The sequence below is a fragment of the Aethalodelphis obliquidens genome, unplaced genomic scaffold, assembly GCF_003676395.1.
Source record: "Aethalodelphis obliquidens isolate GAN/ISIS:26980383/991018 unplaced genomic scaffold, ASM367639v1 scaffold7, whole genome shotgun sequence".
Taxonomy (NCBI): Eukaryota; Metazoa; Chordata; class Mammalia; order Artiodactyla; family Delphinidae; genus Aethalodelphis; species Aethalodelphis obliquidens.
The window spans coordinates 67971533-67993651 of NW_020837951.1; the positions used below are offsets into that span (position 1 = coordinate 67971533).

Sequence of the window (22119 nt, forward strand, 5' to 3'; positions counted from 1 at the left end):
TGTGTGTGTGTGTGTGTGTGTGTGTGTGTGTGTGTGTGTGTGTGTGTTTGAAATAGGCAGTATTTCTATGGATTTGTATAACTCATTAATAACTATTTTACCATAAAGTGATTCTAAATTATGATGAAATTTAGAGGATTCTGGGATCTTTAAAGACTTTTTTGTTTTTTTTGGACTGATCCATATTTAGCTTTTTCCTGAAACCAAGTACCTCTGGTGACAGTTTACAAAGTGGAAGCATTACACTGGCAAGTGAACCTTTGGAACACAAACCCATATCCAGTTCAGCAGAACCTGACCTGATCAACTTTATGGATTTCCCAAAACATAACCAGACCATAACTGAAGAAACAAGCTCTGCAGTTGAATCAAGGTACCATGGGGTTCAGAGAAATCTTCATTAAAAATTGGGTACCCTAGTAAAAATTCCATCTTTAAATACAACCCTGGCTTACATAGGCATAAGCTCTGGCATTTTAAGAATTTAACCTTAAATGTTTACTACCATATATTGCTTAAATATCTAATGAATGGATCTGATGATAAATCATTTTTAATACTGTGTTTAATGTTTTACAGTGGTCTTTTACAAAAATGAACTTTTCAACAGTAAAAAGTATTCTCCCCTTCAGTGTAGTCATTGTCAGTTTCCAGACACATACTCTCTTTACAGTGAAGTATACCTTTTACTCTTAAATATTGAGTCAAACATTTTTTGAGAGCCTATTGTATGCTAAGCATTATGCTAAACACTAAAAATTAAAAAGTAAATAAAATCTGACCTCTGTCCTTAGGTGGATCATGGCCTGGTAGAGATTCAATACTTGGCAATGAATCTACATTACTTACTTACATGCATTATACATGTAAGGTGATGTATAAGTGATTTTGTTTAATAAAGATGAAATAATTTTGAACAAGGCAACTGAATGGGCACTTAATCTTTTTAAAATAATACCATAATACCTGTTATGTACCATATATATCCTCTTCCTACCGTTCATCAGATCATCCACTCCATCCTGTTTTTCTGACCAGTTTTACAAAAATACCTGAAGAAAATTTAATTCTTATAAGGCAGTACTGAGTCTTCTCAGATATATTCAGCACATTCAAAATTCATTGTAGAAAATAGTCAAGCTCTACAGATTTAGATTGTTTCACGCAATCTAACCACAGCATTTCTTCTTCATTTTTTTAAGTGATGAAATAATGAAAGCCAGTGGAGATGTCCAAACTATGAAAATTTCATCTGTGCCTAATAGTTTATCAAAACGAAATGTATCTTTGACTAGAAGTCACAGTGTTGGAGGTCCCTTGCAAAATATGGACTTTTCCCAGAGACCGTTTCATGGCATTTCAACAGTTAGTCTTCCAAACAGTCTGCAGGAAATTGTGGTATGTAACAGCATTATAATTATACTGTGTGTTTGTGTAAGTATTTATTAAAACAGCATGTAATTCTTCTGTAGTAGGTTTATTTTAATCACATGAAAAGTGATAAGAATTTTTCATAAGCAGACTAAGAACTTTAGAATTTCAAATATGTACACAAATAAACAAGAGTGTAATGAGTCCCTTTGACACATCATCCAGCTTCAGTAATTTTCAGCTTATGACCATTTTTCTTTCATGTATATACTCATTCAGTTCTTCCGTAGATCCATTTGAAGCAGATTTCAAACATCATATATTCCATTTGTAAATATTTCAGTATTTATCTCTAAAAGATAAGGACTCTTAGAAATACAATGTCCTTATCAGACCCAAAAAATAATATCAAGTTATTCAATCTTTGTTCAAATTTCTTTTTTTTTAATTGAAGTATAGTTGCTTTACAATGTTGTGTAGTTTCTACTGTACAGCAAAGTGAAGTAGAGTTCCCTGTACTATACAGCAGGTTTGTTCAAATTTCTAATGGTCTCAAAAATGTCAAGTTGTGTGTTTTGTAGTTTGAGGAATCAGGATCAAATAAGGTCCATGCTTCATAATTGGTTAATCTGGTTTTATTAGTCTTTTAAAATCTGTAGACTCTTTTTTTCCCTTGTAATTTATTCCCTTGCAATTTATTTGTTGATTACAACCCTGTAAATTGGTAATTACAGCTAGAAGCTTGATCAGATTCAGGGTTTTCTTGTTCTTTTTTTCATTTGTTTGTTTTTATAAGAGCGCTTCATCAGTAGTGGTATGTCCCTCCAATAGGAGACACGAACTATCTTTGTGATGTTAGCAGCTATTAACGCCTCAATGCCTAGATCAAGTTGTCCATTTGGAGCTATAAAATGATGATAGTCTAATTCTGTCATCTTCTTTATTATATGAAATATATCTGTAAAGAGAAACTAACCCCATGGCTTTTGTCTGGTTTTCCAAAGATGCAATTTATGATGGAAAGGCAAAATAAATATTTGATTTTGTTTTCCTTTTATTTATCAATTTTCAAAGTAAGAAGTTGGGTTCCTAGCATTCTCCAAGGTGATCCATTATCTGGGGCGATAGGGTATTATTATGAACTCATTGGTTTAAACATTTATGTTTATATCCATTGCTGTTGTTATCCTTATTGATGCTTATATTATTCCTTCTTTGGTCAGCTAGAAGCCTCTACAAGTTGGTGCCTTAATCCTTTTGACACAACTCTGGTAGCCTTTCTATAATTTTTTTTATAGCTTCCTTGCTTTCTTATATTGCAAGATGTTTCATGCTCATGTTATATATTTCCTTCTCCAGACCTAGAATCAACCATTTCTTTAAGAAACCTTGTTCTTTTTACAGGAAAACAGTATTTGGAGACCTCAATCTGGGCACTGTGGGTACTTATTAATACTGGTCATAAACATTTTATTCTGACTATAATATGCACAACTTACAAAGTCTACGTTGGGGTTTTTTTAATTCATTATTTCATTTGATTTATAAAGTTGCTCTTTAGTTTTTGTTGAAATCAAATGCAAAAACAACTTAGATATAGTTTTAAAAAGAGTCAAGATTAATACAGGGACTTCCCTGGTGGCGCAGTGATTAAGAATCTGCCTGCCAATGCAGGGGACACGGGTTCAATCCCTGGTCCCAGAAGATCCCACATGTCACGGAGCAACTAAGCCCATGCACCGCAACTACTGAGCCTGCGCTTTAGAGCCCGCGTGCCACAACTACTGAAGCCTGCGTGCCTAGAGCCCGTGCTCCACAACAAGAGAAGCCACCGCAATGAGAAGCCCACACACCACAATGAAGAGTAGCCCCCATGTGCCGCAACTAGAGAAAGCTCATGTGCAGCAACGAAGACCCAACACAGCCAAAATTAATTAATTAATTAATTCATTATTTTAAAAAAGTATTAACAAAAAATTGCATCATCTGTTTAGAGTTTTAAGCGGAAGATAGTCACATATTTTTTGGTATCATCATTATAAAACATCAGAAATGCAAGTATTTCTTATAAAAAATTGAAAAGGAAAAAGTCAAACCTACATAGGCCATTGCTGTTAATGTGATAGACAAAATCTCATGTTTAAAATAGGGTCTATTATATTGATTAATAATTTTCGTTTGTAATCATTTAACTTAACGGTATTTATGATTAAGTACTTCTTAATCTTTATGTTTTCTTTAGGGTGTTCTTCTTTTATGTTTTCTTTAGGCTGTTCTACTACATGTAGTAATGGCCCTGAAATAATTGACTTTGAAAGGATAGAGAAGTATAATCTCATTGAGACATACTCTGAAACATAATAAAATAGATCATATTCACTTCTTTTTGTATTTCTATGTTTTTAAGGATCCTTTAGGAAAAAGACCCAATCCTCCCCCTGTTTCTGTGCCCTACTTGAGTCCTCTAGTGCTTCGTAAAGAACTTGAATCTTTGCTAGAAAATGAAGGCGATCAGGTGATTCACACGTCCTCTTTCATCAATCAACATCCAATCATTTTCTGGAACCTCGTTTGGTATTTCAGACGTTTGGACCTTCCTAGTAACTTACCAGGACTTATCCTCACATCTGAACATTGTAACGGAGGTGTACAGGTAGGGAACCAACTTCAATACTTATACTACATTGGTGTTGGTTAGGATGAGGCTTAACTTCAGGTAGCAGGAAGTATACAACAATAGTGGCTTAAGTCATAGGTTATTTCTCTCTCACTTAAAATTTTAGATAGGTGGTCCAGGGATGGTATAGTGTTAGAGACTTGAGAGTCTTCTATCTTTTTGCTCAGCAGTGTGACCTCCATTTCCAAGTTTTATACCTGGTCTAGGAATAGCTGACTCTACTTACAAGCTGTCACATCCACATTCCAGCCAGCAGTTAGAAGAAAAATGGATGGAGAAGAGTATGTCTTCTTTCTCTAGGGACAGTTTCTAGAGTTGCACATAATCTTTTCATATGTATCTGTTTGGCCTAAACTTAGTTACATGGTCATTTCTAGTTGCAAGGGTAGCTAGAAAAGGTAGTTTTTATTCTGAAATATAATATTCCCAGCAGAAATTCTCACAACTTATTTTAAAGGACTCATATTAGCCACATTTTTCAGATGATACAACTAAAAATTACAGAAGTTATTTTTGCTAGGTCACATACCTCGTAAGTGGAGGGGGGCCAAGACCACAGTCTGGCTCTCTGACTCTGAAACTCCAGCTTTGCTTGAGGTGGCATCCCTGACTCCCCGGGAGACAGTGAGCTCCTAGAACTCCTTCATTTTATGATACTGAATATTGAGAGATACCCCCAACCCCAAACATACATCAGGGGCACAACAAACTTTTAGAGTAGTATAAATTCTATTTTGACTCATTTATTTTAAGTAGTAGTCAGTACAACAAGATAGGAGAAACCATTGCACTTTCTTACCTTAAAATTTGTTTTGATGGAGGTTAATCTTTCTTGTGGCTGCTGTGCCAGTTACCAAGTTGTCATTCAGTCCCTGAAAGTCAGAATGAGAAACATGCACCTCAGAAAATAATAACATTTGTAATCAGATATAAATAAAATTTTTTAAATTTTCTCAGAATTTTAGGTCCAGAATTTTGAAAGAACTCATCTGTTTTATATAATCAAGCTTTGCTAGGTCCACTGGTAATTATTATTATGCTTGGGGTACTAATACTTTCTACTGATCTTTTTTAGCTTCCCCTGTCATCTCTGTCCCAGGATAGCAAACTCGTGTATATTCAGCTGTTATGGGATAATATCAACCTTCATCAGGAACCAGGAGAACCTCTGTATGTCTCATGGAGGAATTTTAGTAAGTAAAATAGAATTAAAGACATAAAACACTCAAACTGGAAACAACCCAAATATCCATCCACAGGTGAATGCATAAGCAAATTTTGGTACAGTCCATCCACACAGTAGAATACTGTAGCAATAAAGAGAAATGGACTACTGGGGGGAAAAAATAGAATTAAGGAGATGATAGAAATAATTTTGCTTTATTTTTAAATCTTTCATTCATTTTTAGTATCTCCTCAAGATTTTTTCCATTTTAGTTCAAATTTTTTTGCTGTTGTACTGACCCATTTATCAGGGGTGTTTTTGTGATTCTTGTAGTTTATCTGTCAAATACTAATTTGGTTAGGTACTTGGAGAGTAAATTCTCTATAGTGGATGTGTTGGTATAGATCATAATTTTAATTATATGGGTACTGTTCTCAAAGATTCTGACTTTATTTTTATTTTTTATAAATTTTATTTATTTATTTATTTTTGGCTACATTGAGTCTTCACCGCTGCACACGGGCTTCTCCCTAGTTACGGCAAGCGGGGGCCACTCCTCACCGTGGCACACGGGCCTCTCACTGTGACGGCCTCCCCCGTTGCGGAGCACAGGCTCCAGGCCCGCGGGCCTTAGCAGCTGTGGCTCACGGGCTCCAGAGCGCAGGCTCAGTAGTTGTGGTGCATGGGCCCAGTCACTCCGCGGCCTGTGGGATCCAAACCAGGGCTCGACCCCGTGTCCCCTGTGTTGGCAGGCAGACTCCCAACCACTGTGCCACCAGGGAATCCCCTGGCCTTACTTTTAGTTTTTGTATTTAGAACATATTTTTACAAGGGGTTTAAAGGGTTATCCAGTATTCAGAAGCCTTATGAGTCTGTAAGAAACCACAGACAACCCAGTAGGTAAGTGAGTAAACGGTATCAATAGGCAGTTCATGGAAGAAATATTAAAATGCTCTGTTCTATAGGTATACAGTGTACAAAGCTGTTGGTACAGTGATGCATACTGTAAGATTATTTATAATAATGAAAAACTTACGCAAATACCTAACAAGAGAATTGTGATAAATCCACACTATGAGATGTTGGCAACCAAGAAAAAGAATGAGTCATTTGTATATAGGTTCCCGAAAGGATGGATTTTCGTTATATAGTAAGTGAAAAAAAAAGGCAAGTTGCAGAACAGTATGTGATCTTTTCTCTTTTTTGTAGAAAAACGAAACCAAAAATATTTGTGTTTTTAATGTATGAATAGAAAAAGGTCTAAAACCGTATATGTCCCAAGCTGTTAACAGTACCTGCTCAGAAGAAGAAAGGAAAAGTTCACTCTGGTTTTTTTTTTTTTTTTTTTTTTGGCTGCGTTGGCTACTCTTCGTTGCGGTGCACGGGCTTCTCATTGCAGTGGCTTCTCTTGTTGCGGAGCACGGGCTCTACACGTGTGGGCTTCAGTAGTTGCAGCATGCAGGCTCAGTAGTTGTGGCTCATGGGCTTAGTTGCTCTGCAGCATATAGGATCTTCCTGGACCAGGGCTCAAACCCGTGTCCCCTGCGTTGGCAGGCGGATTCGTAACCACTGCGCCACCAGGGAAGCCCCCACTCTTTATTTTGTATTTTTACTACAATCTTTCACTACTTAGCAGTTTTTTTACTTAAGCTAGAATAAAAGAATCTGACATTTTCCCTTGAAATATGCCAATCACAAAATTATGGCTAAATATATTATAAGCTATTTTTGTCTTTCTGTTGTTGTTCTCCCAGTTCTGATATTTGAATGCTTTTTAAGCAGAAGCAGAGTAACTTTGAAATTTATGCTGGAAAATAATAGAATTATAACTGCCATTTCTTTAGTTGTTTTCCTGTATACCTTGAAATAGATAAGTGTTTTTAAATGTCCTATAATTTGTGGTGAGAATAAAATTTAGAACTCTCAAGAATAGCCTTGTTTCTTTACTTGATTGGCTACTTTAAACAAAGAATTGGTATATAAATAACATTAAAAGATATAATAGAATTGAGTGGTGACTTTTGGAAAAGCAGTATGGGGAGCTATGAAGTCCCATTTCCCAGCGAAACAACCATAATTGGTGAAAGTTATTTAAAAAAAGTGTCTACAGCTGTCGAGCAAATGAAGAAATATTTATTCAAGAAAATATATTGTTCTTCCCTGGTGGCACAGTGGTTGAGAATCCGCCTGCCAATGCAGGGGACATGGGTTTGATCCCTGGTCCGGGAAGATCCCACATGCTGCAGAGCAACTAAGCCCGTTCGCCACAACTACGGAGCCTGCACTCTAGAGCCCGCGTGCCACAAATACTAAAGCCCGCACGCCTAGAGCCCATGCTGTACAACAGGAAAAGCCACCGCAATGAGAAGCCTGTGCACCACAACAAAGAGTAGCCCCCGCTCGCTGCAACTAGAGAAAGCCCACGTGCAGCAACGAAGACCCAACTCAGCCAAAAATAAATAAATAAATTTTTTAAAGAAGAAAATATATTAAATTTCAGTAAAAACGGTGAGTTTCTGTGGCATTTGAGCTACAACTTGCTGCTCCCCACCAGCCCCCAGTCAAGGGCTACAGCATCTCCCTGGGAAAGACAGGTTGCCAGCAGTTCTCATCCTCCCAGCTCTATTCAGTTCCAGGAGACAGGGAGGCTCACTTCCTCCACTCAGCCCCCATGCACTGCCAGCTTCAGCAACCCTCGAATACTGGGTCTCTGATTGTTCTCACAGCGTCCTGCTCATAAGGGAGAGGTTTTATGCCAGGAGAGGCAAGCTAAAACATGAGAGGCAACTGCATCCCTCCAGTACCCCATTCACAAAGCAGGGGAATCATTCCAAGAGAAGGGCCACTGTTCCCAGCTCCAGAGCAGTGGCTGAGAGACAGGCCATAAGAAGAGAGAGCTCTGAAATTCTCCCCAAAGGAAATGACTTTATTTGGGACAGACTGTGGAGAAGTTCAAGCCTGAAAGCACTCTTGGAAAGAGCAGAGATTTGGGTGAGAAGGCCAGCATTACCCTGATACAAAAACCAAAGACATCATAAGAAAACAAAACTAAAAATCTTATCACTTATGAATATAGACGTAAGGATCCTCAACAAAATACTATCCAACCAAATCCAGCAATTTAGAAAAGCGATTGTATACCATGACCGAGTGCTGTTTACGCCAGGCATGCTGTGTTGGTTTGAAAATCAATTAATATATATCATATCAATAAAATAAAGGACAAAATCCATATGATCGTCTGAATAGGCACAGCTAAAGCACTGGACAAAATCTATTGCCCTTTGTTAAAAACATTCAACAAGGGACTTCCCTGGTGGTCCAGTGGTTAAGAATCCACCTTCCAATGCAGGGGACACGGGTTCGATCCTTGGTTGGGGAACTAAGATCCCACATGCTGCAGAGCAACTAGGTCTGCGCGCCACAACTACTGAGCTGGTGCGCTCTGTAGCCCACGTGCCACTAGAGAGTCCATGCACTGCAGCAGTGGAGCCCGCGCTCCACAACGAAAGATCCCGCATGCCGCAGGGAAGATCCTGAGTGCTGCAACTAAGACCCAAAGCAACCAAAAAAAAAAAAGCCAAGCTAGGAATAGAAAGGAACCTCCTCAACCTAATTATGAGCCTCTGAAAACCCACAGTTGATATCATTTAATGGTAAAAGACTGAATACTTTCCCCCAAGTACAGGAACAAGACAAAGATGTCTGTTTTCATTATTTCTTTTCAACATTGTACTGGAGGTTCTTGCTAGAACAATTAGACAGGAAAATAAAAGGCATCCAAGATGGAAAGGAAAAAGTAAAACTATCTCTACTTGCAGATTATGTCATCTTACATATAGAAAATCCTAAATTAGAAAATCCTAAGGAATACACACACACACACACACACACACAAAACATATGGAACTTATTAAATAAGCTTAGCAGAGTTGCAGGATATAAGATCAAAACATAGAAATCAACTGTATTTCTATATACTTTCAATGAATAATCCAAAAATTAAAATAATTCCATTTATAATAGCATTAAAAAGAATAAAATTCTTGGGACTTCCCTGGTGGCACAGTGGATAAGACTCCTTGCTCCCAGTGCAGGGGGCCTGGGTTTGATCCCTGGTCAGGGAACTAGATCCCACATGCATGCCGCAACTAAGAGTTCACATGCCACAACTAAGGAGCCCACGTGCTGCAACTCAGGAGCACGCCTGCACCAACTAAGACCTGGTGCAACCAAATAAATAAATATTTTAAAAAAAAAGAATAAAATTCTTAGGAATAAATTTGATAAAATAAGTACAAAACTTATTATACTCTGAAAACTAAAATTATTGTTGAAAGAAAGTAAAGACCACCTAAGTAAATGGAAAGAAATCCGATGTTCATGGGCCAGAAAAGTTAATATTGTTAAGATGGCAGTACTCCCAAATCGATCTATAGATTCAGTACAATCTATATCAAAATTCCAGGTGGCTTTTTTATAGAAATTGACAAGCTTATCCTAAAATTCATATGGATTTTCAAGGCACCTAGAATAGCCAAAACAGTCTTGAAAAAGAAGAACAAAGTTGTAGGACTCATACTTCTGAATTTGAAAACTTACTACAAAGCTACAGTAATCAAGAAAGTAGAAAACTGGCATAGGATAGACATATAGGTCAATGGAATAAAGTTGAGTTTCCAGAAATAAACCCTCACATGTACAGTTAAATGCCTTTCAACAAGAGTGCCAAGGACCATTCAGTGGGTAAAGAATAGTCTTTTCAACAAGTAGTGCTGGACAACTGGAACAACATGCAGAAAAAATAAAGTTGGATCTCTTCCTGGTTCACTGCTAATTGGAAGAAAACTAGTGCAGCTGCTTTGGTGTAAATAGTTTCACCGTTCCTCAAAATGGTAAACAGTTACCATATGACACAGCAGTTGTATTCTTAGGTATACACCCAAGAGAAATGAAGACATACATCCACGTAAAAACTTGTACACTGTTTTTAGCAGCATTTTTCTTAATATCCAAATAATGAAAACAACCTAAATGTTCATTTTAACTGATGAATGGATAAAGTATGGTATATCCGTACAATGGAATATTATTTGGCAATAAAAAGTAGTGAATACTGATACATACTACAAAATGAATGAATTTTGAAATATTATAGAAGCAGCAGCCACAAAAGAGAACAGAAAGTATGATTCCATTTATATCAAACAATCAGAATAGGCAAATCTGTAAAGACAAAATAAGATTAGTGGTCGCCTAGGGCTGAGGGGTTGGGAAGATAGAGTGACTGCTAATAGGTAGATTTCTTTTGGAGGAGATAAAAATGTTCTAAAATTGGTGATGGTTGCCCAACTCTGTGAATTAAGCAATAGTGAAGTTGCATATTATATTTGGGTTATGCTCTAAAATCACAACATAACATGAAAATCAAATCAAATCTGTTTAGCATGTAGAAAAACTAGGATCAAAACCCATAGCAGCCAGTATTCCCTCTTGTATTGTAACAGAGAACTTTGCTATTTCTATGGTCTGAACACAAATGAAATATTCCTAGTTGCCTTTATTAAGGGGCTGGATTGTATGAAAATTACAGTAACTGGCTTTATGACAGACACTTAAAATGAGGCTGACTGGGGAACTTTTGGATACATAGTTCCATCTCAACTAATGTGGGTGTAATAAAATTGTATGGCTGCTGGGATTACCTACAGTATTAAAGTTTTCCCTTTTTCTGGGCCAAGCTCACATTGTTGATTTTTAATGGTACTGTGATTCAAGTATACCACTGAAGCACTTTTGTAATATATGAAATCTGTATAAATATTTGTTCTTAATAATTCTAGAATTACCCTTGTATCAATTAGGATTATACGCTACTGTATTTAATAGAAAACAACAGAATCTTAAACAGGTAAAGATTATTCTCTCACATGAAGAATTTATGAATTAGATACTCCAGGACTGTTAGGCAACTCCTTTGTCATCGGGGACCCAGGCTCCTTACGCTTTGTCTGCTTTTCCATCAGGAAAGATTCATGGTCACAGGATGGCTGCTGGCATACAAGATATCACATTGCAGCCTCAATCAGGAAGCCCTAAGTTCAGGAAAAGGGCAAAGGGACAGGCCTCTCCTATCTGAAGAAAGCAAGAAAAATATTTTTTAGCTGGTCACATTACTACGTAATTTTACTTGTGATGGGGAGGTGGTGTTGAATAAAAAATGATACAAATCTGAAAAAAAACTTCTTTAATAATTAGAGTGACTAAATGTATTCTTTTACTGTGTTCTTATTATTAGATTCTGAAAAGAAATTGTCTCTCCTGTCAGAGGAACAACAAGCAACAAGCGCTTTAGTAGAAACCATCAGGCAGAGTATTCAACATAATGATGTTCTTAAACCCATCAACCTGCTTTCACAACAAATGAAGGGAGACATGAAAAGACAAAGGTAATAATCCAGTATTTGGTACTTGATACCATTTGATACCAATACCATAATTTCATGGTATTTTAAAAATGATTTTTAAAACTATCTCTAGTTGTAAAAGAAACACATACTCATTGTAGAACATCTGATTGTCTTAAAAAGTGCTACCCGAATGCATTCATACTTGATCACAAACATAATAAAAATATCTGGGAAATAGATTAAATTTTAGGAGGTAATTCATTTATGTCTAAAACGTACTGAGTCCTTGTGAAAAATTACTACTATTCACTGGAAACCTATAAATGTGTTAACATTGATGTTATACATATGTACTGCTCATTCAGGTCCTGTCACGCATCTTATCTTGTGAGATGTAAAAAAAAAAAAATATGGGTTTAGGAGTAGAAACAATTTAGGAAGATGATGGAAGCAGTGAATTACAAATGGTATGGAGCTGTCCTGATCCTCTTACTATTTATTGTCTGCTAACACGCTTGGATCAGTACTCATCCCAGTCTCAGCATAAATGAATTTTGTGGTGGAAGCTTCAGAGAGAGAGACATAATACCTTCTATCAAACATAAACAGTGTTTCCAGGTGCTCTTCAAGTTTCTAGTCATGGCATCTTTGAAGACAGTCTCAGAAATGATAGGACAAGAATTCATAATGAAAATGGATAGATCCTTCTATAATCTCAACAGTTGAGGTAGAGATTATCTCCTTCACAGCCTAAAGAGCAGCCACTTTCAAGTATCTGTAGTTGCAGGACAGGGAAGGAATATTAGAAATGACATACTATGGCTTCTGGAGCTTCTAAAGAAAGCTGCATGGAGCATCATCCGAATCAGCATTACTCTCTAATTTTTTTTTCTGTAAATACTCAAATCAGTTCATCAGTTTCCCCTTTTGTTAACAAATGAGTCACGAGTCTCATTTTTAAGGTTTCATTTGTAACATGTTTATGTTCGCAAATCAAATAAAGGTGATTTATCCTTTACTGTTGGGTTAAGTAGTAGAGACCACACCATCTTTCATACTGTTTGTGTCCAAGGGTTTTAGACCCCTAACTTACTTAGTCTTTTACTGTGTCACGTGGCAAAAGTCTGCTTTTGTAAATCTGAATTAGAAATTAGAATTAAAAGTTACCTATTATATTGCTAAATAATTACAATAAAGTTAAAATAAGCCATTTTTAGTTATTTCGAATGTGAAGCTTTATGCCCATTAACTTTTAACTTTTTAATTTGAAACATAAGTTTGCAGGAAATTGCAAAGATAGTACAAAGAGTTCCGTTGACCCTTTACCCAGCTTCTCCCAAAGGTGACATAAGTGTAGTGTAATGTCAAAACCAGAACACTGACATGGATGGTGGATACATTACTGTTAACTAAAGAACCTAATCTTTTTTTTCAAGTATAGTTGATTTACAGTGTTGTGTTCTATCACCATTTTAAAAAACCTTCATAGGGTATTTTTATGCTCTTTGACCATTAATTTTAAAAAATATTTGTTTTATAGGAGTTTATACAGAGAAATCCTCTTCTTATCATTAGTGTCTCTTGGAAGAGAGAATATTGATATTGGTAAGTTCGTCAACTGGGGATTCCTTAAAGGGGGTTTAAGTCTTATTTCTTAAAGAAACTTTTAAAATTTTAATTGGTATGGGCAGATACTCCATTTGCCTTTAAAAAGATTTCTGCCTTTAAATATGCAGTTTAAATATGTATATAAAAATGATTTGGGGCTTCCCTGATGGCGCAGTGGTTGAGTCCGCCTGCCGATGCAGGGGACACGGGTTCGTGCCCCGGTCTGGGAAGATCCCACTTGCCGTGGAGCGGCTGGGCCCGTGAGCCATGGCCGCTGTGCCTGCGCGTCCGGAGCCTGTGCTCCGCAACGGGAGAGGCCACAACAGTGAGAGGCCCGCGTACCGCAAAAAAAAAAAAAAAAGATTTGACTACCATTTTTAAATGCATAGCTTTTATTTTATTATTTATTATTAAGAAATACCAACTGTACTTTTGAAAATATCTTTCAGAGGCTTTTGACAATGAGTATGGACTTGCATACAATAGTTTATCTACAGAGATTCTTGAAAAGTTGCAGAAAATTGATGCTCCACCAAGTATCAGTGTGGAGTGGTGCAGGAAGTGTTTTGGAGCACCTCTCATTTAAATAAGATTCACTAGATTTTGGACACAGAACTGGGGGAATAGATTCAATCTGGAGACATTCAAGGTTTGTTTCAAATTACGAATTGGTGAAAACTGAAATGAAGTTATTCTTGGTACAATAGATAATGAAATGTAATTCATACTGAATCATCTCAGAAGGTAAAAATGCCACTAAAATGCCTTAGGGTTTACTGATGTTGAAGATTTACAATTTCTGAACTGTTTTTATCTGCTGAAAATTGGTTTTGCATTTCTCAGTATTTGTAGCAGTTCGATGAGAAACCATATTCATTCTTGGCGTTTTGTCTATATCTGAAGCTATTGAGTTTGGGGAATGGCAAATTAATGTAAACTTGCCTAACCCCAAAACAAACGAAATCTCAATTATAAGAGCAACTATTTGTGTATTGTGTATATATGTGTGGCTGTGTATCTACTCAGCCATATTATATTTATTAAAATTCTTAGATTGCATGTTGCAATAAAGTTTTCTGAAAGGGGGTCTCCAACTATTAAATAAATGACTACTACTAATTCGTATGTAGTCATTAATCTCAAAATTACCTGAAAGTCTGATAACTGCCTTGCCTTTGACTTTAAAATTAATATATATTTTTACCCTTCACGTTTATGTATTTAGCTCCCTTAATGGATTGTATCTTGAATATCCAGTTACTTCCTTTCATCCTCTTCCCAGTATGTTAATTTGCAACAGCTTTAAAATTGGAATAAATGAGCCAGATAGTTTAAATGAAATTAATCAGCTTCATAATTTACAAAATTAAAATTCTTGTGTATGTCTTTGGGCCAGAAATTGTTCAGGCACATAAACTGTTGCTATTGGTCACTTTTAAAAACCTGTGGGATAACTTGCACTGCACACAGAATTTTATTCTTGTATAAAATTTAGATTTGTACACTTACTATTTGTGCATTTGTAAATACTGTTTTTTAGGCTGAATCAATTGTCTTAAAACGTTAAAGCTTATTAAACTTGTTGCCAGTAGGTTTAAGAAAATCATGACCTCACATGCCTCACTGACATTTATCATGCCTTTCGTTAACACATCCCTTAGGGACAGTAAATTTGCCTTATCTCTCTGCATGCATGGTTTGAAAAGCCAATGATTGTGTGTGCTCGCTTTTACAGTAATTATGCAGATGACTAAATCGGTTGATAATTATTTCCAAATGGTACAGTTAACAGCACACATCTCCTTCCTACCTGCTATAATCTTTTAAAAATTGTTACTATACCAATCTTCCAACATTTCAGGGTTAATAAGACCTATGCAGAATCCTAGTTTCAATTTGTGAAAGTGGTAAGTGAAAGAACTTGTCAGAAACTGTGTACAATTCTCATTGCCTTAAAAATGGATCTTTTGCACTGTCTCAGAGAATATATTTTTGCAACTTAAGACTTGGTACTAGTTTTAATACTTAACACTTATTGCCCCAACAGAAAGTTTGGAATTACTTTGCATATAAAAAAATCAAGGTTGAATAAAATGAAAACTTCTCAAGTTTGCTGTGCTTGTCTTACATTTTTAAGGCTCCTGAAGTGTGTACAGCAATTCAAGCTTTTGTGATCTTCAGAATTCCAGTATTGTCTGTTTTCCCATTTCTCTGTAGTTCTCAATAACTTGAACTAAATTACCAAAGCACTTCCCACTAAAACGACCCTGTGATAAAGATCTCCTTACACATTTAATATTTTGCTATATTGTATCAAATTATAAAATTTCTAATAGCTTTTTAATATTAATCTAAATAACTTAGCCATTATATATTGGAAAGCTTAGCCTGTCATTCAGAAATTGAGACCGATTTGTATTAAAATTGCTTAAAGGCCTTTTCTTGCACCTACCACAGAAAGGGCAGTAAAAACTTGTAGCAAAAACAGACCAAAAAAAAGATTTCAAATCATTATCTATAGATTTAGTAATATCTAGAATGACTGTATGAGACTTAAATCCTGATTAACTTCTGAAAGCGATCTTTCAAATTATGGCAGATTGTTTAGCATAACCTTACACTGCTTTTAGATTTAGTATTAACTGCATCTCAGATTGATTATAGCAACCTGCAGTTAATGATTTAACAATCATAAACAAGTCTGACATGCCTTTGGGATATTCAATTGTTGCCCTTTTCATTTTTGGTATACACTAGTAATATAGGATTCAGTGTCTTTGCAATGTTAAACTCTTAAATCTGCCAGATTTCATAAGCTAGTATAGTCTAGGCCCACCTTACCTATCTGTCCACCTCAGTGACTGTACTCCTCAAAATAAGAAAGCAGGGTGGTTCTCATGTTTTATGCATTAGAATCTACCAGCTACTAGCTAGAATTCTGGGCGTACACCAGACCTGCCTTTTGGCATGTTACCCTCTAGGATTCAGCTGTAGTGTCAGTCCTTCTGGCACTGGGTATCTTTTTTTAAATGCTGTAAATTCAACTTATGACTTTGTCAATTGCCAATTAAGACTTTAAGACTTTTGTAACTTTTTAATATTTCATTAAGAGCTATGGGTGCTGTTCAGCAGAGTAACACAACATTGTAAATCAACTGTACTCCAATTTAAAAAAAAAAGCTACGGGGCTCTCTATGAATCTTGCTTCAGGGCTGGCATTATTGGCCTAACCTGGGAACTTATTAATGACTGTGGGGCCCCGAACTACCGAATCCTAATCCACTTTTTAGCCAGATCCCCAGGTGATTTTTACACACACTTAACTGAAGCACTTCTTCAGTCTCTACATGTTACAGCCACTTGAAAATTTTACTCACCTGTGGTTAATATATACTCTGGCAAAGGAGCACCTTTTAAAGCCTAATGTGCCTTCTTTTAAGACCCTTCTAGTCTATAATGGTTTGAATGAAGGTTCTTACTGCAAGTACTATAGAAACCAGACATAGTACATTAGAAAAAGCATACTTTTGGGGCTTCCCTGGCAGTCCAGTGGTTAGGACTCCACACTCTCACTGCAAAGGGCCTGGGTTCAATCCTTGGTCAGGGAACTAAGATCCCACACCCCACAAGCTGCATGTTGCAGCCAAAAGAAAAGTATACTTTCTCTGTGCATCCTTCACTGATGCAAGTGTTTCTAAAAAGAGGTACAGTCAACTCCTTCGCAGTGAAATATAATAAAAACGAGTTGAAAAGTTTTCTGTTAATGCATTAAATTTGCACTGGTTTTAAAAACTTTGTCAACTATTTTAAAATGGTATCCGTTAACTATGCTTTTAACAAGTTATCCTTTTTACATATGACAAACGTCCATCTTCACAAGGGCACTTTTCATGTATCGTGTATAGATCTTTAAGAAAAACTGTATTCCTCAAAATAAAGTGTATCAAAGATTAATAGTCCTAGTCATTTATTTCCCCTGTATTGTTCAATGCCTTGCTAAAAAGCCAATGAACATGCTAAGAGTCCTTTCCTGAGCCACCCACCAAAGAAACTGTCCTGGCCATCTCCTCCACTATCGCAGTTCAGTGTCTGAATCTGAAGGATTATCACTTTCAGGTATCTCTTGCAGACTTTATCTACCACTAGATTATACAGTACCTCCTCTTCTATAAGTTTCTCGTTTATTTTATCATCAATTAAAAGTCAATAAAGGAGATGTGATGTCTGATCTTATTTATTTGTTACTCTAAAAACATCTCATTTTTGACTGGACTCAGACTTAGAAGTAGAAGCTCTCAGAGAGGACAGCCTCCGTCTCTTGGCAATCTGTTCCTGGCGTTTTTCTTTGGCCTCCTAAACAAAACCAAAAAAATAAATAAATAAATAAAGGCAGTTAATGCTTATCTAGATTAAAAATGCAAATCCAAAGCCAGGCCTATTCCCCCCACCCCCCAACACACACACTGAGGACTTACCTTCATTCTCTTGGCCAAAAGTTTAGCATATTCTGCAGCCTCTTCCTTATTTTTCTTAGTACGCTGTTTCTTCAGAGCAATTCGCCGACGTTTGTGTTGCAGAACACGTGGAGTAACAAGACGCTGAATCTTGGGTGCTTTGGTCCTAGGTTTCTTACCTAAAAATTCAGATAATGACTCAATCACCTCAATAATACCCTTGTTCAACAGGACCCACATTTACATTTTTAAAGCATTAGAAACAGATTCAAACTCAGTAGTTCCTATGAAAACTTATTTGTATGAGACAGTTTACTAGGGACCAGTGTTTTCCTATACCAATAGCTTGGATGTCAAGTTCAAGATCATACGTAAATTCAGCATAGTAATAGGTTACTTTGCTGAACAGTTGGAAGTCATACCCCATACTTTTTTCTGTTCACTTTGATTTCCCTTCCACAATTACATTGTCTTGGGAGGATAGTATATCTCTGTACCGTTAAGACACATGAGCATTATTTTAAAAGAGTATTAACCACATATTTAACTTGTCATGAAAACTAAGTAAAGCATTAACTGCATTCCACCATGCTCCTGGAGTGAAACTTAACATCAGACTGAAAGAATGAGCAAACGAATGAATGAATTTATTTATTTGTTTGTTTGTTTGGTGGTGCTGCCCGGCTTGCAGGATCTTAGTTCCCCAACCAGGATTGAACCTGGGCCACCACAGTGAAAGCAGAGTCCTAACCACTCGGCCACCAGGGAATTCCTGAGAATATCTTCATTTAGCCTGTCTGATTTATAATCCAAAATCCTCTGGATTATAAATCTGCTTCAGAACAGGAGTCTTTTCAGATGCAGTGATTTTAGTTTGTGGACACCTTCTGGGAGCAATAAACACTTCAGATAAATATTCTAAGACTAAATGCTCAGTTGTTCAGGTTCTGCTAAAATAAAAAACCCTTTGGAATTATAAAGAAAAAAAGAACCATCTTAACAAATGTCTGTTAAGTGGCACTTAGTACACTAATGATATTTCCAGGGGTGCAACTGCAGGGAACTACCATATATTTGCCAGTTACTTCATTGAAAATCATACCCGGCACACAGTAGGTGCCCAGGTATTTCGTATGAGTGACCAATGAGCACTTACCATATACCAGGTATTAGCTTATTTAAGCCCCCAGTCCTGAAAACCAAAACCCAAGCAAAATTTTTCAGATCTGTCAGGAAAACCCAACCCAGAACTAACATGCTATTTATTCCACTTATTATAAATGTTCATACAATTTACTACAGAAATATCATTACTGAGCATTGCTGCTGCAGACCTCACTACTGATGAGTTATCTTGCCTAATAAACAATATACCTTCTTAAAATATAAAACACCAAGGTTCCTGAAAAAACTAAAAATTGAGTTCCCATATGATCCAGCACTCCCACTCCTGGGCATATATCCAGACAAAACTGTAAGTCATAAAGATACACGCCACCCCTATGTTCATCGCAGCACTATTCACAATAGCCAAGACAGGGAAACAACCTCAATGTCCACCGACAGATGAAGGGATAAAGAAGATGTGGTAGGCATATACAATGCAATACTACTCAGGTACAAAAAAGACATAATGCCATTTGCAGCAACGTGGATGGACCTAGAGATTATCATACTAAATGAAGTTACAGTAAGACAAATACCATATGATATCACTTACATATGAAATCTAAAATATGACACAAAGAACTTTACAAAACAGACTCACAGAGAACAGACTTGTGGTTGCCAAGGGGGAGGGATGGATTTGGGAGTTTGGAATTCAGATGTAAATTATTATACATAGAATGAATAGACAAGGTCCTACTGCATAGCACAGGGAATTATATTCAATATCCTGTGACAAACCATAATAGAAAAGAATATGAAAAAGAATGTACATACATATAACTGAATCACTTTGCTGTACTGCAAAATTAACACAACATAGTAAATCAACTACACCTAAATAAATTTATATACATATGAAAACCCCCAAACCCCAAACACTTGTACCCTGGTATTTTGAATAAAGTTTCTTTCCAACTTCTAATTCTCACAACTCTACTGCTATCCACATTCCAGTTGAAGTAAACGAAGGCCAGAAGTTAAAGCAACTTAAGTGGATGAAAGCATGTATTTCTTTGGTAAACAAAAAAATTAAAACCACTGATATAGAAAGAAAGCAAGTTGTGGGGCGGGGGTGTGTGTGAGAGCACATTCAATAACAACCCCCGAGTTTTCTGTCATTCTTTCAACTCCTAACCCCAAAGCAACGAACTTAAAATGTCTCATAAGTTATCTCTGAATGAACTTATACATCAGTGACCCAAAGGCAAATTTCCAAGAAAAATTCTATCACTCTAGAGGGCACTGGATATAATAAGGATTCATACCAACTGCACGTCTTGACCCTCTCTCTCCCCCACTATCTTCCTAAAAACTCAGATTCTAGGTAACTAGTAGGCAGATTTTTTATCTTCTAACATGCACACAAAACGCTACGACGAATCAATGAAATTAAGCAAGCCCAAAACTGCATAATCCCCCATACCTTCTTTGTTTAGGGGCTTTCTCACAACATACTGGCGGACATCATCTTCTTTAGAGAGATTGAAAAGTTTGCGGATTCTGCTAGCTCTTTTGGGCCCCAGGCGACGAGGCACAGTAGTATCAGTGAGTCCAGGAATATCCTTCTCCCCTGAAAGAGAAAAACGAACAGACGTTTTAATTCAACAACCTCCTTACAAACAAGAACCCTAAATTGTTCAGGCATTGTTAAAACAAGTCCACTGGTCAAAACTGTGGATACTGCAAATCAATCAATCAATCGACAATCAGCTTTAAATCAGTGTGGACAAAAATTAACTCAAGAATAAAAATCTCACCTTTTTTTACAATGACCAAATTGAGAACGCTCAGATTGGCATCCACAATGCAGCCCCGTACAGATTTGCGCTTTCTTTCTCCAGTCCTCCTTGGTCTGTAACAGGAATGCCCCTTACTCAGTAGCAGGCGGACTCGGCCATGGGTCAAGACACCCTGCTTCATGGGGAAACCCTGTTTGTCGTTCCCACCACTGATTCGGACCACATAACCCTGGAAGAGAACACAATGACACATTATAGAACAAAAGACTGTAGCCTCCAACAAGTACACTTCATTAAGACCAATCTGAAACTTAATAGCTTTCTCTGGTCACTAAATTTTGTCTTTACTTCCAGTTTCCCAAGTTCAATTAGCGAAGTCCTTTCAATCAAGCTACTTCTAGCCGATGCTTTACCAGAGTTAACAGCTCTTGGGGGAGAAAGACAATGTTAAGGAACAAAGCATCAATGAACCATAAATAAATAAATAAAAACCCTTCTTGGCACTTTTCAAAAAAAAATGGAGACCATTAGCTTGCAGGGCAAGAACTATGTATTTTTTCACGAACATAACCCTGACAGGTGATGGCTCCACGTTATAATGTGACATCTGGAAGTAACTAAACCCAAGGTCAGAAGACAGAACCCGAGTTTGAACCCCATAACATTTACCAATTACCAACAGCGTTTACCATCTCTCTTAAATATTCTAACAATTCAATTCGGCAGTCCGGCAGGCCACTTTTACCTTCCATTCTTCACCCAGAGCGTCAGCAGCAACTTCTGTGGCCATACGCTTCTCATAAAAGGTTCGAAGTTTTCGTTCATCGTCCACTTCAATGAGTTTCTGGCAGCCAGTGGCCGGGAAAGAGATGTTCAGCTAAAAATTAAACGGGGGGGAAAGAACTTCATGAAAATCGCAGAACCACTACAAAGATTATTCCACTGCAAAAAGCCTTTTCTGTCACCCACACACAACTAACAGAAAATTTGATACTACTCACTAAAGCATGTGTGTACATAAGACCGCGCAAGACACACCGCACTAAAAAAGTAGGACACATCTTTCAAGCCTCGCGGAATGACGCCGGGGCGAAGGGCGCTGCGCAGCCGCTGCCCCTCTCGGAGCAAGAAGCCCGACCTACTTGCTGCCAACCGGGCAGCAGGGCCGCCTCTATCCCGGCTGGGGGGCAGGACGCCACCATGGCGCTCCCCGCCCGGCGCAGCTCCAGCTGCAATCGCTCGCCATCCGCTCTCCCAAGGAGCTCCGGCCCCAAAAGAGCGATCCATCTCCTGTCTCAGGCCCTTCTCCATCCAGAGCCAGGATTCTGGAGCGCAGCGCCGTATTCTGGGGCTAGATCCACGTTACTCAAACCTAGCGCAACACCCGCCACCAGTCCCCACCTTCATTCTGAAGCTGCCGACCGCCTCCGAGGCGCCACGAAAAAGAGACCAAACTTCCGCTTAGCCCAGGTCACATAGGCTCTTCCAGTTCTCGCGAGACGGTCAGACGCCTGGGGTAGCGGAA

General features: G+C 37.5%; 2 protein-coding genes and 1 long non-coding RNA gene across 5 annotated transcripts in view; 1 reads left to right on the plus strand and 2 right to left on the minus strand.

Annotated features, from left to right (window-relative positions):
* Positions 1-16410, plus strand: part of DENND4C (DENN domain containing 4C) — a 128119-nt gene extending 111709 nt beyond the window's left edge. For 2 of the 3 annotated variants that reach the window (XM_027105936.1, XM_027105938.1), the window contains 7 exons: positions 191-373; positions 1203-1398; positions 3779-4024; positions 5124-5241; positions 11512-11662; positions 13164-13228; positions 13681-16410. In XM_027105936.1, the coding sequence (XP_026961737.1) occupies positions 191-373; positions 1203-1398; positions 3779-4024; positions 5124-5241; positions 11512-11662; positions 13164-13228; positions 13681-13817 (1096 nt within the window). In that variant the 3' untranslated portion in view covers positions 13818-16410. The remainder of the gene's footprint in view (positions 1-190; positions 374-1202; positions 1399-3778; positions 4025-5123; positions 5242-11511; positions 11663-13163; positions 13229-13680) is intronic. The other variant, XM_027105937.1, reaches the window with a different exon arrangement.
* On the minus strand, positions 4730-17293 carry LOC113620161 (uncharacterized). The gene is made up of 3 exons (XR_003432678.1): positions 17275-17293; positions 11144-12398; positions 4730-4920 (listed from the first exon to the last, which is right to left on the minus strand). It is a non-coding gene; the product is annotated as an uncharacterized LOC113620161 (long non-coding RNA).
* Positions 17294-17447: 154 nt separating this feature from the next.
* On the minus strand, positions 17448-22052 carry RPS6 (ribosomal protein S6). Its single transcript, XM_027105939.1, has 6 exons — positions 21996-22052; positions 21340-21471; positions 20613-20823; positions 20279-20425; positions 17707-17864; positions 17448-17584 (listed from the first exon to the last, which is right to left on the minus strand). The coding sequence occupies exons 1-6, from the start codon at positions 21999-22001 to the stop codon at positions 17489-17491; spliced, it is 750 nt and encodes a 249-aa protein (XP_026961740.1). The 5' UTR covers positions 22002-22052; the 3' UTR covers positions 17448-17488.
* Between the last annotated feature and the right edge of the window lie 67 nt (positions 22053-22119).